The following is a 15,395-nucleotide window of genomic DNA, read 5'->3' as shown; positions in this document are numbered from 1 at the left end:
GGTTACGCTTTCACAGATGCCAGCAATTCTCCAGCACCTTGCTTGAGCAGCAATTCTTTATTGCATGAGCCCAGCTGCTGAGCATGTGCAGGCTATTGGATCATTAAGGCTGATCTGATCCTCTCCTCGCCTGCCATTCAAATACATACATTTTTCTGCAGAAGTCAGGATCAGAAACTGTGGCTAATTCCCTTCCTCTCCCCCAATCTGTGGGTGCTGAGGTAAAGCATAAATAGCGTTGACTACATTGTTTCAGATGGGAGCAGCTAACTTGGCAAAGACTGAAAATCGAACCTAGCACTTTGCTGGGCGATAGCCCCAGTACAACAATGTGAATGCAGCCATTGAGGAATATGATTTGCTTCATTCTTTTAAATGGAGCTTCCCCCTCAATAAACAATCACAACAAAGATAAAGATGGTGAGCTTTTTCATTTATTATTTACAAATTATAGATTCAATTGAATAAAGTTACATTGAGCTTGAGAAGTCTACATAACCAAACATCAAAGGATAAACTGTAGACTACTTTTTACTGATGAATTTGTTGCAAATCTTCTATGGCTACCTCACTATTAAGAAAGCTGTGTAAAACACTGGCTTCCTTTCAGAGGAAAGTAGATGACCAGCCTGAAATTGGAAAATATTAATTTATATAAAACAGAACAGCCAGATCTAACAAGTCTCAATCAACTGTGCACTATATCATTCCTAAAAAAATAAACACAGCTCCTTGTGTTGCCATCGACCTGAAACGTTAACTTTGCTTTCTCTCTACAGATGCTGCCTGACCTGCTGAGATTTCCAGCATTTTCTGTTTTTATTCCTTGTGTTTTAACAGGTTGTTGATCCCCCTCACTCTTTGGATCATACATCTCATTCCTGATATTGATGGTTGTGACATGTACTGTCTCATTTCCCATTAAATTTCAGATATTTGTTTTTCTTATCGTTGAGTGAGTGGCGGCTGAGTGTTGTTAGGGTGCAGAAGCTGAGAGGGAACGAGGGTGGTGGGAGGGAGAGAGTGAGAGATGGAGGGAGGGAATAAGGGAGTGAGAGAGAGAGAGAGAGAGGAAGACTACCTGCCCCACACTGCAGTAGTTGCTGCTGCTCTCAGGCCTGGAGGGGGAGGCGGCCGTCACTCGCGGCGCTGTCTGGGAGCGGTTGCCTATGGTAACGGTGCAAACCGGTGGCGGCCGGCATGGCGGCGGGCGAGCAGGACTTCCTGGAGAGAGCGGGTGAACTGCAGCGGCAGCTGCACGCCAGGTGAGCTCTGCGTCCCACACCTCAGGCCCTCCCTCAGCCGCACGGGCCCGTAGCGTCCTGCTCGCAGGCCTCGGGTGGAGCGCCGGCCTCGAGTAGGAGGTTAACTGGCTCGACACCCGTCAGAGCTTCGGGGCCGCTTGAAGTTGCACTGTTCGTTCTGTACTGTCAGCGGGCAGGGGATGTCACAAAACAACGGCACAGGCCAGAAACCCGCAAGGAGCTGTGTTTATCTGGAGCTGTGTTTATCTTTCAAAATGACTTGCAGCCAAATACAGGGCACGCTTTTGACAAAGAGAGAGAACTAGCATTCCTATCTCACATTTCACGGTCGCAGAACTTCTCGAAGCGCTTTGCAGCCAGTGAAGTACTTTTTTTTTGGAAGTATGTCACTGTAGAAAGCGGCAGCCAAATTGTGCATAGCAAGCTCCCACAAGTAGCAATGCGATAATGACCAGATAAACCGTATTAGTGATGTTGATTGAGGGACACACGTCCAGAACACGTAGAAACCATAGGATTAGGCCACTCAGCCATTTGAGCCCGTTCCACTATTCATTTAGATCACGGCTGATGCATATCACTCCATTTACCCGCCTTGTTTCCCTTCATACCCTTGCCTAACAAAAATCTATTAATCTCCGTCATGAAATTTTCATTGATACTCCTCTTCAAATAGCGCTGTGAGATCTTTTACATTCACCTGATGGAGATGGAGCCTCGGTTGTCACTCAAAATGAAAAGAACATCAGAAATAGAAGCAGGACTAGGCCAAACGGCCCCTTGAGCCTGCTCTGCTGATCATCGACCTCAACTCTACTTTCCTGCCCGATCTCCATACCCCTTGATTCCCCTAGACTCCAAAAATCTATATCTATTTCAGCCTTGCATATACAAGGACACAATAAATAGGAGCAGGAGTAGGCCATTTGACCCATCGAGCCTGCTCCGCTATTTAATAAGATCATGGCTGATCTGATCATGGATTCTGCTCCACTTCCCTGCCCACTCCCCATAACCCTTTATTCCCTTATACTCAAAGACTCAGCATCCACAGCCGTCTGGGGCAGAGAATTGAAAAGATTCAGAACCCTCTCAGTGAAGAATTTCCTTCTCATCTCAGTCTTAAATGGCCTATCCTTTATCCTGAGACTATGCCCCCTCGTTCAAGACTCTCCAGCCAGGGAAACAAGCTCTCTGCATCTACCCTATCAATCCCCTGCAGGACCTTGTATATTTCAATGAGATCATGTCTCGTTCTTTTAAACTTCTGAGAGTATAGGCCCATTCTACACAATCCCTGATCATAGAACAGCCCTTTCATCCCAGGAATCAATCTAGCGAACCTTCATTGCACCGCCTCCAAGGCAAGTATATTCTTCCATAGATAATGAAACCAAAACTGTGCAGGTGTGGTCTCACCAAGGCCCTGTACAATTGTAGCAAGACTTCCTTACTCTTGTACTCCAACCCCCTTGCAATAAAAGCCAATATGCCATTTGTCTTCCTTTTTGCTGGATGTACCTGCATGGTGGCTTTCTGTGTTTCTTGCACGAGGCCACCCAAATCTCTCTGAACACAAACATTTAAAAGGTTATCATCATTTAAAAAAATATTCTGTTTTTCTATTCTTCCTACCAAAGTGAATAACCTCACATTTCCCTACATTATACTCTATCTGCCACCTCACTGCCCAATCACTTAAGTCTGTCTATATCCCTTTGCAGACTCTTTGTGTTCTCCTCACAGCTTACTGTCCCACTGAACTTTGTATCATCAGTAAACTTGGATACATTATACTCGCTCCCTTCATCTAGGCCATTAATATAGATTGTAAATAGCTGAGGCCGCAGCACTGATCCTTGCGGCAACCCACTAGTTACAGCCTGCCAACCTGAAGAAGACCCGTTTATTCCTACTCTCTGTTTTCTGTCCGTTAACCAATCCTCTATCTATGCTACTATATTACCCCCAACCCCATGAATTCTTATCTTGTGTAATAACCTCTTATATGGCACCTTATCGAATTCCTTTTGGAAATCCAAATAATCAGACTGACGGGTCTGATTATTAAAATCCTTATCCAGTTTCCCTCCATATCAATAAGAATTTTCCAAACCCGAAACCCTTAGGGAACTCTGCAGTCCTTCAACTTTGGCCTCTTGTGCATCCCCCAATCCCTTCACCCAACCAATGGTGGCAGTGCCTTCAGCCTAAACTTTGGAATCACCTCTCCACTCCTCTCCTTTTAAGAAGTTCCTTAAAATCTACACCTTTGATCAAGTGTTTAGTTACCTATGCTAATATTTCCTGCTTTGGTGTCAGATTTTGTCTGATTGCGCTCCTGTGAAGTGCCTTGGGATGTTATACTATGGTAAAAGAACTATATCAATGTAAGTTGTTGCAAAATTGATACTTTGAAAATTATCTAAATTCAGTAAGGAGATGTTTCAATATAGAATGCTGAATTCAGTCGAAACCCAAGGATTTTTTAAATGGTTCTAATGGAGAGTATTTTAATAGACATGACAGATCATGTCACCCTCAAATAGAATTTTGAACAATGTTGCTAAAGTTCACACTGCACCAGATCTCTTGGATCCTTCAGTGCAAACTTTCAATAGTATATGAATAGCCAACTTGTAATGCTAAAAGGCTCGAAAGAGAAAGTTTTATCCAACTAAGAGTCATGAGTGTTTAATCCTTTCTAGACCTTTTACATTACAACTTGGGTCCTGGGAAAGTGATGCCAAAAGTGTTCTCTCTTTAGTGGTTGGGTCATTTATGTTCAAGAGTGTTGGCGACAGCTGGAGCACCATGTATCTGTAATCACTGGCACTCGTTTACTGTAAAAGTGCCTTAAGTTAAAATATACTACTAGGTATGGATATTTTCAGTGCGACCCAACAGCACATCTTTCATTAAATAGATCTGTGACAAAATTCCAGTCATCATTTTTGAAATTAAAAGTTATTAGTTTACAAAAATTACAATAATCCAGTAACTAAAATGCCACTATTAGTACTGATACCTCTAGTGATATTCCCATTGTAATTACAAGAAAAATAATGCATTGCACGAGGTGCAGTTAGACAAAATATTGACATTTTTGACCTTTGTGTCTTGCTGTTTTCTTGTGTGTATGAACATAACCATCTGAAATTTGAGCATCAGTAGAACAGGTCTGTACTTTCATTTTACACGTTAAAAGGTACAAAAAAGTTTTGCACATACAGGTGGAACTGAACATAAAAATCAGTGGTTTTTATATTTGGTTACTGCTCACATGGCACAATCCTCCCAGCTTCAGCTCAGCCAACATTTTATTTTGTGACATACCCTGAGTTTGGACTTCATAAAGAAGAAACTTCAATTCAGCACCGACAGTTGCATGACATAGCCCCTGCACATGATTTCAGCCATTTTGTCTTCTTCCCTCACCTCCCTGCCAAGGAAAACTCACTTCTCCATCAGAAAGGGGCAGGAGGATAACAGTTCATACCATGAAAATATTATTTTTTTAATCAAGCATTACAATTTTTTTTATAGTAGGTTTCACATCACTTTGCCACATCCCCAAAATAATCTAATTGAACAGCACTTGGCATCAGAAAACTTTTACCATAATTAAGCTTGAAACCCCACAATCCATTACCAGCAACAAATCATAATTTTGAAGCTAAAGTTATCTTGACATTGATCAACAGCAAATCATCAAGTTTCACTTACCGCTTTAATTGCTGCTCTTCCCCTTTTGACACTACTGTCTTGATGCCATGGTCTGCTGATCCCCTTCCCTGTTAATTGTTGATCCCACTCCATTAAAAACTGTGTTCCTACAAGAAATTGCACTTTCTGCTCACTAAGGGCAACCAACATCTGTGACTATTGAGGCTGCCCACCTCTAGGCAGCACACTATTGCTAATCATGTTGGACAGTAAAACAGTTGGATTTGAGCAGCAGAAGAGTGGTCCTTTGCAGTCCTATATTCCTAAGGACATCGGAATATCTAGGGGGAGCAGAAGTGCAGATTAGTACTGTATGTCTGGTGATGTATCATGAGTAGTCATGGTTTCCTGTGTCTTGCTTGATTCGTTTAGGGAGTCAAGAAAAAGTTCCCTGAAATTTTTCCTGAAATGGGCCACAATTTTTTCTTTTTTTGGCTCCCCCAGGAGTTAACATTACAGGTAGCAAATGGGAAAGGCATGAGGTTTCATTGCCTAACAGGTCGGGCTGTTGCCCTTCTTTGCTAATATTGGTATGTAAACTGCAAAATAAAAACAGCAATTTTAAAGATCATTTCATGAATTAACCACTTTTTCACTCCAGCAGGATGAATTCATTGAAAATTTAAGAAAGTACTTTCATGAGGAATGAGACCACAAAAAACTTTAATTCTAAAAGAAATTCTTTGCTGATTTATTGGACAAATGCATGGTGCGTTGTAGTAGTGAGCTTTACAGACTCAGGTAGTCCAGTTTTGATCCTTGGTCAGTGCTAAATTAGTAAATTTCAGCCAAAATGGCAGCAAGGGCATTTCCTCACTGGCCTCACTGTTCTAGGATTAGGGAAGAGAAATGTTAGCTTGTTTTTTTGCTGTTGACCACACTCTACTGCTTCTGGAAGTGCTCGGTGGACATTGGCTGAGGATAGCACTGGGTTTGGATGTGATGGCTTTCCCAGCCGATAGTCACTGTCCAGACCCACACATGAACAGTAACCTTTTGAACCAGGTATTGGGGTTTTGCTGCTGTTTGTGGATCTGTACCCTACAATGGGTTTTCTGTCTTCAGGAAAAGAGGGCTAAGGTTAAATTACTATTCATACTGTAATGGCTTCAAGTTTTAATGTAATCTTTGCCATCTGTATACACTTATTGTTTGTTTACTCATTCATGTGGAATTCTATCCTTTTCAAGCTTAATTGGAGACAGACAAGTTTCAGTTTCCATTCCAGCATTTGGTGAAATAAGTGCAAAACACAAAAAAAATGACTTTTATTAAAAAAAGCATTGTTCAATATTTTGAAGACATGACTCAATAGCAACAATATACAAATACATTGATATAGTAGCAGGGAATTAATAGACACTGGTTAAATTAGCTGACAAAATATGTGTCATAGTTATTTTGTGGTGATCATAGGTGAAAAAGTTTGGCTTGTGCCACTTTGGGGTCAGTTGGTAGCACTCTTTCCTCTAAGTCAAAAGGTTATGGGCTGAAAGCTCTGTTCAAGGACATGAGCGTATAACCTAGGCTGACATTTCAGTGCAATACTTAGAGTGTTGCAGATGCTGTCCTTTGAATGAGACATTAAACTGAGATCTTACCTGCCTGTCATGTGGAAGCTAAAGATGCTTTAGCACTGTTTGAACAACATCGTGGAGTGCTCTATGTTTCCTGGATAACATTCGTTGCTCAACAAAGACCACGAAATAGATTAACTGTTCATTAATCTCACTGCTGTTTTTGGGACCTTGCTATAGGCAAAATGCCTCCCGCATTTGCCTACAGAGGTGCAGTGTTTGCACATCAAAGTAATTAATTGCATGTGAAGCACTTTAGAAAATCCTGAGAGACATGATAATATATATAAATAAAGTGTTATAAGAACATAAGAAATAGGAGCAGGAGTAGGCCATACAATAAGATCGTGGCTGATCATCGATCTCAATTCCATTTTCCTGCCTTATCTCCATATCCCTTGATTCCCCTAGACTCCAAAAATCTACATCTCAGTCTTGAATATACTCAGAGACTCAGCATCCACAGCCCTCGAGCAGAGAATTCCAAAGATTCACAACCCTCTGAGTGAAGAAGTTCCTCCTCATCTCTGTCTTAAATGACCTACCCCTTATCCTGAGACTGTGCCCCCTAGATCTAGACTCTCCAGCCAGGGGAAACAACCTCTTAGCATCTACTCTCTCAATACTCTTCAGAATCTTTATTGGTTCAATGAGATCCCCTCTCGTTCTTCTAAACTCTAGAGAGTATAAGCCCATTCTACACAATCTCTCATTGTCGGACAGCCCTCTCATCCCAGGAATCAATCTAGTGAACCTTCGTTGCACCACCTCCAAGGCAAGTATATCCTTCCTTAGATAAGGAGACCAAAACTGTGCACAGTACTCCAGATGTGGTCTCACCAAGGCCCTGTACAATTGTAGCAAGACGTCCTTACTCTTATACTCCAACCCCCTTGCAATAAAGGCCAACATGCCATTTTCCTTCCTTATTGCTGGCTGTACCTGCATGCTAGCTTTCTGTGATTCTTGCTCAAGGATACCCAAATCTCTCTCAACACCAACATTGAAAAAGTTTATAACCATTTAAAAAAATATTCTGTTTTTCTATTCTTCCTACCAAAGTGAATAACCTCACATTTCCCTACATTATACTCCATCTGCCACCTTACTGCCCACTCACTTAGTTGATTTATATACCTTTGCAGACCCTTGGGTTCTCCTTACAGCTTACTGTCCCACATAGCTTTGTATCGTCAGCAAACTTGGATACATTACACTTGATCCCTTCATCTAGGTCATTAATATGACTTGCGGCCTATAAAGGCGTACTTGTGCAGCTACAGCGGGGAGAGAAGGCAAAAAAGAAGGAGAAAGGAATCAAAAGGTGACGTCACAGCCAAGGGGGTAAGTGATTGGCTGGTGATTGTTGAGTAGCTTTTCTTTTTATTTTTTATATCAGTAAGTAAACTGTAACATTGTTGTTACCAATTTAAGGGTATCTAAGGGTTAAGGCATGGCAGGAGAGCTTGGTCACGTGTTATGCTCCTCCTGTACCATGTGGGAACTCAGGGACACTTCCGGTGTCCCTGACGACTACGTGTGTGAGAAGTGTATCCGCCTCCATCTCCTGACGGACCGCGTTGCGGAATTGGAGCTGAGGGTAGATTCACTCTGGAGCATCCACGATGCTGAGAATGACATAAGTGGCACGTGTAGTGAGTTGGTCTTACCGCATGAGAAGGATCCACAGCCAGCTAGGGAATGGAAGACCAGCAGGAAGAGTAGTACAAAGAAGATAGTGCAGGGGTCCCATCTGGTCATCCCCCTGCAAAACAGATACACTGCTTTGAGTGCTGTTGAGGGAGATGACTCATCAGGGGAGAGCAGCAGCAGCCAAGTTCATGGCACCGTGGCTGGCTCTGTTGCACAGGAAGGCAGGAAAAAGAGTGGGAGAGCGATAGTGATAGGGGATTCAATCGTAAGAGGAATAGATAGGCGTTTCTGCGGCCGCAACCGAGACTCCAGGATGGTATGTTGCCTCCCTGGTGCAAGGGTCAAGGATGTCTCCGAGCAAGTGCAGGACATTCTAAAAAAGGAGGGAGAATAGCCAGTTGTCGTGGTGCACATTGGTACCAACGACATAGGTAAAAAAAAAAGGGATGAGGTCCTACGAGACGAATTTAAGGAGCTAGGAGCTAAATTTAAAAGTATGACCTTAAAAGTAGTAATCTCGGGATTGCTACCAGTGCCACGTGCTAGTCAGAGTAGGAATCGCAGGATAGCACAGATGAATACGTGGCTTGAGCGGTGGTGCAGCAGGGAGGGATTCAAATTCGTGGGGCATTGGAACAGGTTCTGGGGGAGGTGGGACCAGTACAAACTGAACGGTCTGCACTTGGACAGGACCGGAACCAATGTCCTAGGGGGGAGTGTTTGCTAGTGCTGTTGGGGAGGAGTTAAACTAATATGGCAGAGGGATGGGAACCAATACAGGGAGACAGAGGGAAACAAAAAGGAGACAAAAACAAAAGACAGAAAAGAGATGAGTAAAAGTGGAGGGCAGAGAAACTGCCCAAGGAAGCAGTTGAGGCTAGCTCATTGAATGTTTTCAAGTCAAAGATAGATAGATTTTTAACCAATAAGGAAATTAAGGGTTACAGGGAGAGGGCGGGTAAGTGGAGCTGAGTCCACGACCAGATCAGCCATGATTTTATTGAATGGCGGAGCAGGCTCGAGGGGCTAGATGGCCTACTCCTGTTCCTAATTCTTATGTTCTTGTATAGATTGTAAATAGCTGAGGCCCCAGCACTGATCCTTGTGGCACCCCACTAGTTGCAGCCTGCCAACCTGAAAATACCCATTTATCCTTACTCTCTGTTTTCTGTCCGTTAACCAATCCTGTATCCATACTAATACACTACCTCCAATCCCATGAACCCTTATCTTGTGTAATAACCTTTTATGTGGCACCTTATCGAATGCCTTTTGGAAATCCAAATATACTACTTCCACTGGTTCCCCTTTATCTACCCTGCTCGTTAAATCCTCAAAAAAGTTTGATAAATTTGTCAAACACGATTTGTCTTTCATAAAACCTTGTTTACTCTGCCCAAACATGTTATGATTTTCTAAGTGCCCTGATACCACTTCTTAACAATGGATTCCAGTATTTTCCCGATGACTGATGTCAGGCTAACTGGCCTGTACTTCCTTGTTTTCTTTCTCCCTCCTTTCTTGAATAACGGTGTTACATTTGCTATCTTCCAATCCGCTGGGACCGTTCTAGAATCTGTGGAATTTTGGAAGATCGAAACCAATGCATCCACTATCTCTGCAGCCACCTCTTTTAGAACCCTAGGATGTAGGCCATCGGGTCCAGGGCATTTGTCGGCTTTTAGTCCCATTAGTTTCTCTAGTACTTTTTCTCTACTTATATTAATTACATTAAGTTTCTCACTCTCATTAGACCCTTGGTTCTAATTATTTTAGGTATGCTTTTTGTGTCTTCCACTATGAAGACAGATACAAAATATTTGTTTAATGTTTCTGCCATTTCCTTATTCCCCATAATAATTTCTCTTGTCTTCGCCTCTAAGGGACCAACATATACTTTTGCTACTCTCTTTTTACTAACTTGTAAAAGCTCTTATAATCTGTTTTTATATTTCTTGCTGGTTTTCTCTCATTCTATTTTGTTCCATTTTTTAATCAATTTTTTGGTCATCCTTTGCTGGTTTCTGAAACTTATATAGATGTAAGCCTTTTCTTTCTCAGGATAGATTGATTATACTCAATGTACAGATGGTTATATGATTCTGGAACAGAATTTAACGTTAAACATGTACAATTACAGTCAAATTCACTTTCAACTTGGGGCAGTTTTTATTCAGAAATAGTCATAGAGCTAGAAATTCAGCAGGTTTGCACCCGTTTAGCGCCATTGCGAAGCTATAAAAGTATTTTTTTTGGGTGCTAAATGAGTTGCATAAAATTTAGCGCTTGATAGCAGTTTTGTGCCAGAGCTAAAAATTACCGCCGGTCCATTTTCTTTGCAGTTTTTATGATGTCAATTGGCGTGCAATGCTGCGCTATTGCCGGGAATGGAAAATTCACCGATATCGACATTTTTATCGCCGGCCTAAAAACACGCCCGAAGAAATCAAATCTTACCAGGTCGGACCCATGATGCACTCGGCGCTAACGGCGCCATCTTGAAAAACGGAACAAAAGTTCATTGCTGTGTTTTACATAGTGAACTTTGTTAGTTCCTAGTTCGTTTTTAAGGATATTTAAGGACATTTAAAAGAATGGGGGCTATAATATCTCTGCCATTATTCCTGGCTGCTTTTTCTATGTAGCATCGAGCTGGAAGACAGCTTATTCAAGAGCATTTTGAGCGTAATCGAAGAGTTCGCAGACGTATGGGGAGGAGGCCTTACCCCCCACGAGTTTACAGGGAACAGCGCTCATACCTGCAGCTGTCTGACGCACAGTGCGTTCGAAGACTGCACTTCCGAAAAGAGGTGGTCACAGAGATATGCCAGCTAATAAAGGCAGACATCATCATAGGAAGTCCCTTGAAATCGAGGAAGACTTGCTTCCACTCTAAAAGTGAGTTCTCAGGTGACTGTACAGTCCAATATGGGAATTACAGTCCCTGTCACAGGTGGGACAGATAGTCGTTGAAGGAAAGGGTGGGCGGGGAGTCTGGTTTGCCACACGCTCCTTCCGCTTGTTTTCTGCATGCTCTTGGCGACGAGACTCGAGGTGCTCAGCGCCCTCCTGGATGCGGTTCCTACACTTAGGGCGGTCTTTGGCCAGGGACTCCCAGGTGTCGGTGGGGATGTTGCACTTTATCAAGGAGGCTTTGAGGGTGTCCTTGAAGCATTTTCTCAGCCCACCTGGGGCTTGCCTTCCGAGTAGAGCGCTTGCTTTGGGAGTCTTGTGTCGGGTATACGGACAATGCGGCCCGCCCAACGGAGCTGGTCGAGTGTGGTCAGTGCTTCAATGCTGGAGATGTTGGCCTGATCAAGAACACTGACGTTGGTATATCTATCCTCCCAGGGGATTTGCAGGATTTAGCGGAATCATCGTTGGTGGTATTTCTGTAACGATTTGAGGTGTCTATTGTATATGGTCCATGTCTCTGAGCCATACAGGAGGGCGGGTATCACTACAGCCCTGTAGACCATAAGCTTGGTGTCAGATTTGAGGGCCTAATCTTCAAACACTCTCTTCCTCAGGCGACCGAAGGCTGCGCTGGCGCATTGGAGGTGTTGGACCTCGTCGTTGATATCTGTCCTTGCTGCCATCGTCAACATCTTCACCGAGGCGTACAAAAGCATGGGCCTTACGCTAAACATCCGTAAGACAAAGGTCCTCCACCAACCTGACCCCGCCACACAGCACTGCCCCCCAGTCATCAAGATCCACAACGTGGACCACTTTCCATACCTCGGGAGCTTCTTATCAGCTAGGCAGACCTACAGCCAACCAGCAGCATCAGGACTGCACTGCCCGTCGAGGTGACGGCACTTGCCTTATATGCCTCCGGCACCTTTCAGGCATCAGCAGGGGAATGTGCTCCATCTCGCAGCATGCTACACATCGCTGCGTTCGCTAGGTGACTACTACACTGCACGCAGGATGGACTTTATAAACTTCCCAATGACAAAGGAGGAACAGAATGAGAGGGCTGTAGGTTTTGCACGAATTGCTGACTTCCCCAAGGTTCAGGCTGCCATTTATTGTACACACATGGGCCTGCGAGCACCTTTGGAGGATCCAGAGGTTTACTGAAACCGAAAGGGATTTCACTCCCTGAACGTATAGATCATCTGTGACCATATTCAGTGCATCATGACAGTAAATGCACAATTTCCAGGGAGCATCGATGATGCTTTCATCTTGTGTGAGAACACTGTCTCATACTTCGAGCGTCAGCCACAAGGCCTGAGCTGGATGCTGGGGGACAAAGGTTACGACCTCACCACCTGGCTCATGACCCTTGTCCTGAACCATCAGACACAAGCCAAGCATCGCTATAATGACAGCCATATAACCACATGCAACATCGTCGAAAAGACAGTTTGAGTGCTCAAGCAGCGCTTCCGATGCCTGGACCAATCTGGAGGCTCCTTGCAATACTGTCCTCAGCAGTTCTGAGTTAATTGTGGTGTGCTGCCTGCTGCACAACTTAGCCATCATGAGGGGTCAAAATTTGCCACTGGGGACTGCAGGACCACCTCAGGAGAGAGGGGAGAAGGGGATGGGGGAGGAGGACCACGAGGACGAGGAGGAGAAGTGCTATGATGAGGAGGAGGATGAGGAGCCTGGCAATGAACTCATCCCACCAACACCACAGTGAGGCCTTGTGGAGCTTTCGCCACTGCAAAAGCCTTACGTCAGCAGCTCATAATTCATCACTTTACTTGAACAGTGAACGGCATGTTTCACCGTTGCCTGTTCACTCTATCCCACCATGTTGACTATTCCCCCCCTTATTCTGCAAATGAGACGCTACACAGGAATGGTTAAGGTGAACAAAATAATTTATTTAACATGCAGTAACTTGAATAAGATTTATTAAACAATGTAAACATAATTTTCAAACTGGAATAAAATGTATTAAACATTTTTGTGAACTTTTAATAACTTAACAGAATTGGGAAACTTTTAAACCTTTATAAAATAGCAACAACAAAACAAAACAACAAAAGAGCAACCTCTGCACCAAACATCCTTTACCTGCGGCCCCTCTTCCCCCCTCCCTCGCGCCATAACTGTACCCATACGTCGTCCAACAACGTGGCCAGAGTCTTCCGCTAAAAGGGGGATAGACAATGGCATGTGTGGATCCCCTGGAGAAGCTTGGGGTATGGAAGGCCCGGCTTCTGAGTGGCGAGCCTCTTGTTTGGCCTCGCTACTCACAGGTGACGTGGGTCTGGTTACTGTGACACTGGAGACTGCAGTGCCAAATGGCGAGATCATCAATTGGGCGTGGTCATTGACAGCCGCGACAATCTGAGACATGTCCTCCCTTGTGTCTGCCGATAGTGCCGCCGCAATGCTTGCGGAAAAAGCAACCAAGACCTCCAGGAGCTGTCGGCTGAGCTGGATGCTCTCCCTGGATAGTCCCACCATGTCCAGGTGTACATCTGCCTGTCTGTCAGCAGACCGGCTTTGCCGACTCACCCGCCGGGAGTCAACCCTGGTGGCTGCACGCCACTTGGACCCGGGGCATCGGATTGGGGAAAGCCCGAGAATGTGTCTTCCTGCTCAGCTACTGGCTGCCGCAGGTAAAAGAGGTGTCGATTGCATCGCCCCCCCCCCCCCCCCGCCAACCAATCCCAGGAATAGCTTCCTGCGTTTCCTTCTCCCGTGGAGGTTCCTCATCCTCAGTGCCTTCGTGGTGCCCCTCCTGCACCCCCACACGATGGGCTGAGGTGGAGGCTTCCATTAGCAGATTTGGCGCCTCCTCATCTGGAAATAGAAAACAACAGATGAGTGGTTAGCAGCAGGGGAGGGGACAGGGTGACATGAGGAAGGTCACATAAAACAGGTTCATTTGAAGGACCGGCGCTATGGCATTATATGTAACCCACATTGCATGACATTGCCCCAACCCTAGCCCATAGTCACTACATCATGTTGCCCCAACGCAGCCCGAGGATTTTGCAGAACTACCCTCAGTTTTGAACAGGGGATCAGCACCCCCATGGGTAGTTGACCTCTCTGAGGCACTGATCAGGTCTGTCACGTGCTCCTCCAGGTCCGTTAACGGCATTGTCTGGGGTGGACCACCACCTGTGTGTCGCTACTCCCAGCGGTTATGTGACAACTTTGCCTGCAAAGATGATAATTGGAATTGTTACCAGAGAGTCCATCTGCTCTTGTGGCACACTCAGATAGCCATCAAAGCACTTGTACCATACTGTGTGATTTAATACAGTCCTCTGTTTAATGGCCCTGGTAATTGCACGTGGTTCATGAGGAAGGCATTGAAGTGCAGAAACATCTTTTAAGATGTCAAAAACAGTCTTACTAATGTGTAACGATCATTTATGGCAAATACGATGCAACACTAAGTCTAGATAAACCAACGTGTGTCAGATTTACAATTTAAGTAATGAAGGAGTACATGAATAAAAATAATGATCCTGAAATCCTGGTTTCTTCTTCCTGCGGGTGTCCGACTCAATTCTAGAGAAAATATGCGCACTTACCTTTGGCTGCTGCACCCACCAGAGATCCTGGTCCTGAGGCCTCCTCTCCCTGTGCATTGGAGCGCATGCACGTCTGGACGGACCTGGAGCTGGAGTCACATGGCACTGGACAGCCAATCCAGCTAAAGTATTTTCTCAATCAAAATAATGGGAACTCCGTAAATAACATCAAAACGCAAATATAAAATAGAAAAAAAAAATCACACATGTAACATTAATTTAAATGAAAGTTAATGGGCTCAATTTTCCCCAGTGCCGTTTTTTGCTGTATTGCCAGAGTTACGCCCATTTTTCTTGGCCCCAACTACTCCAAAAAAAATGTAGCCAGTTTCCCCGTTCTATGTTTTGAAATTGGTGCCACGAAGCCTGTCCTATAGCTTCTGGAGATAGAGCCTAATGTCTGCGCCGAAAAAATGGTGTCACCCCTTCTGCGCATGCACAAAAAAAAAGGACGTTTTTGATGTGATTTCTATGGCGTGCATGCCCAGTACAACTCCCGGTCTGCATTCAACCATTTTTAAAGAGCTAGTTGTGTGTGTGTCTGTGTTTTGGAGCTTGAGCGACAGCTGGGGTCACTGCAGTGCATCCGTGAGACTGAACAACGTGGATAGCACGTTTCTAGAGGCGGTCACCTCGCAGCTTAAGAGTGTGAAGGCAGAGGG

General features: G+C 44.4%; 1 protein-coding gene across 1 annotated transcript in view; it reads left to right on the top strand.

Moving 5' to 3' along the window:
* The first annotated feature begins 1,106 nt into the window (after positions 1-1,106).
* kiz (kizuna centrosomal protein) overlaps positions 1,107-15,395 on the top strand; it is a 279,562-nt gene continuing 265,273 nt past the window's right edge. The window contains exon 1 of the mRNA XM_070889889.1: positions 1,107-1,265. Coding sequence (XP_070745990.1) covers positions 1,201-1,265 — 65 coding nt within the window. The 5' untranslated portion in view covers positions 1,107-1,200. The remainder of the gene's footprint in view (positions 1,266-15,395) is intronic.

Source organism: Pristiophorus japonicus, chromosome 9, assembly GCF_044704955.1.
Source record: "Pristiophorus japonicus isolate sPriJap1 chromosome 9, sPriJap1.hap1, whole genome shotgun sequence".
Taxonomy (NCBI): Eukaryota; Metazoa; Chordata; class Chondrichthyes; family Pristiophoridae; genus Pristiophorus; species Pristiophorus japonicus.
Note: the sequence above shows the minus strand (reverse complement) of the source record. Positions and strands in the feature narration are given on the sequence as shown.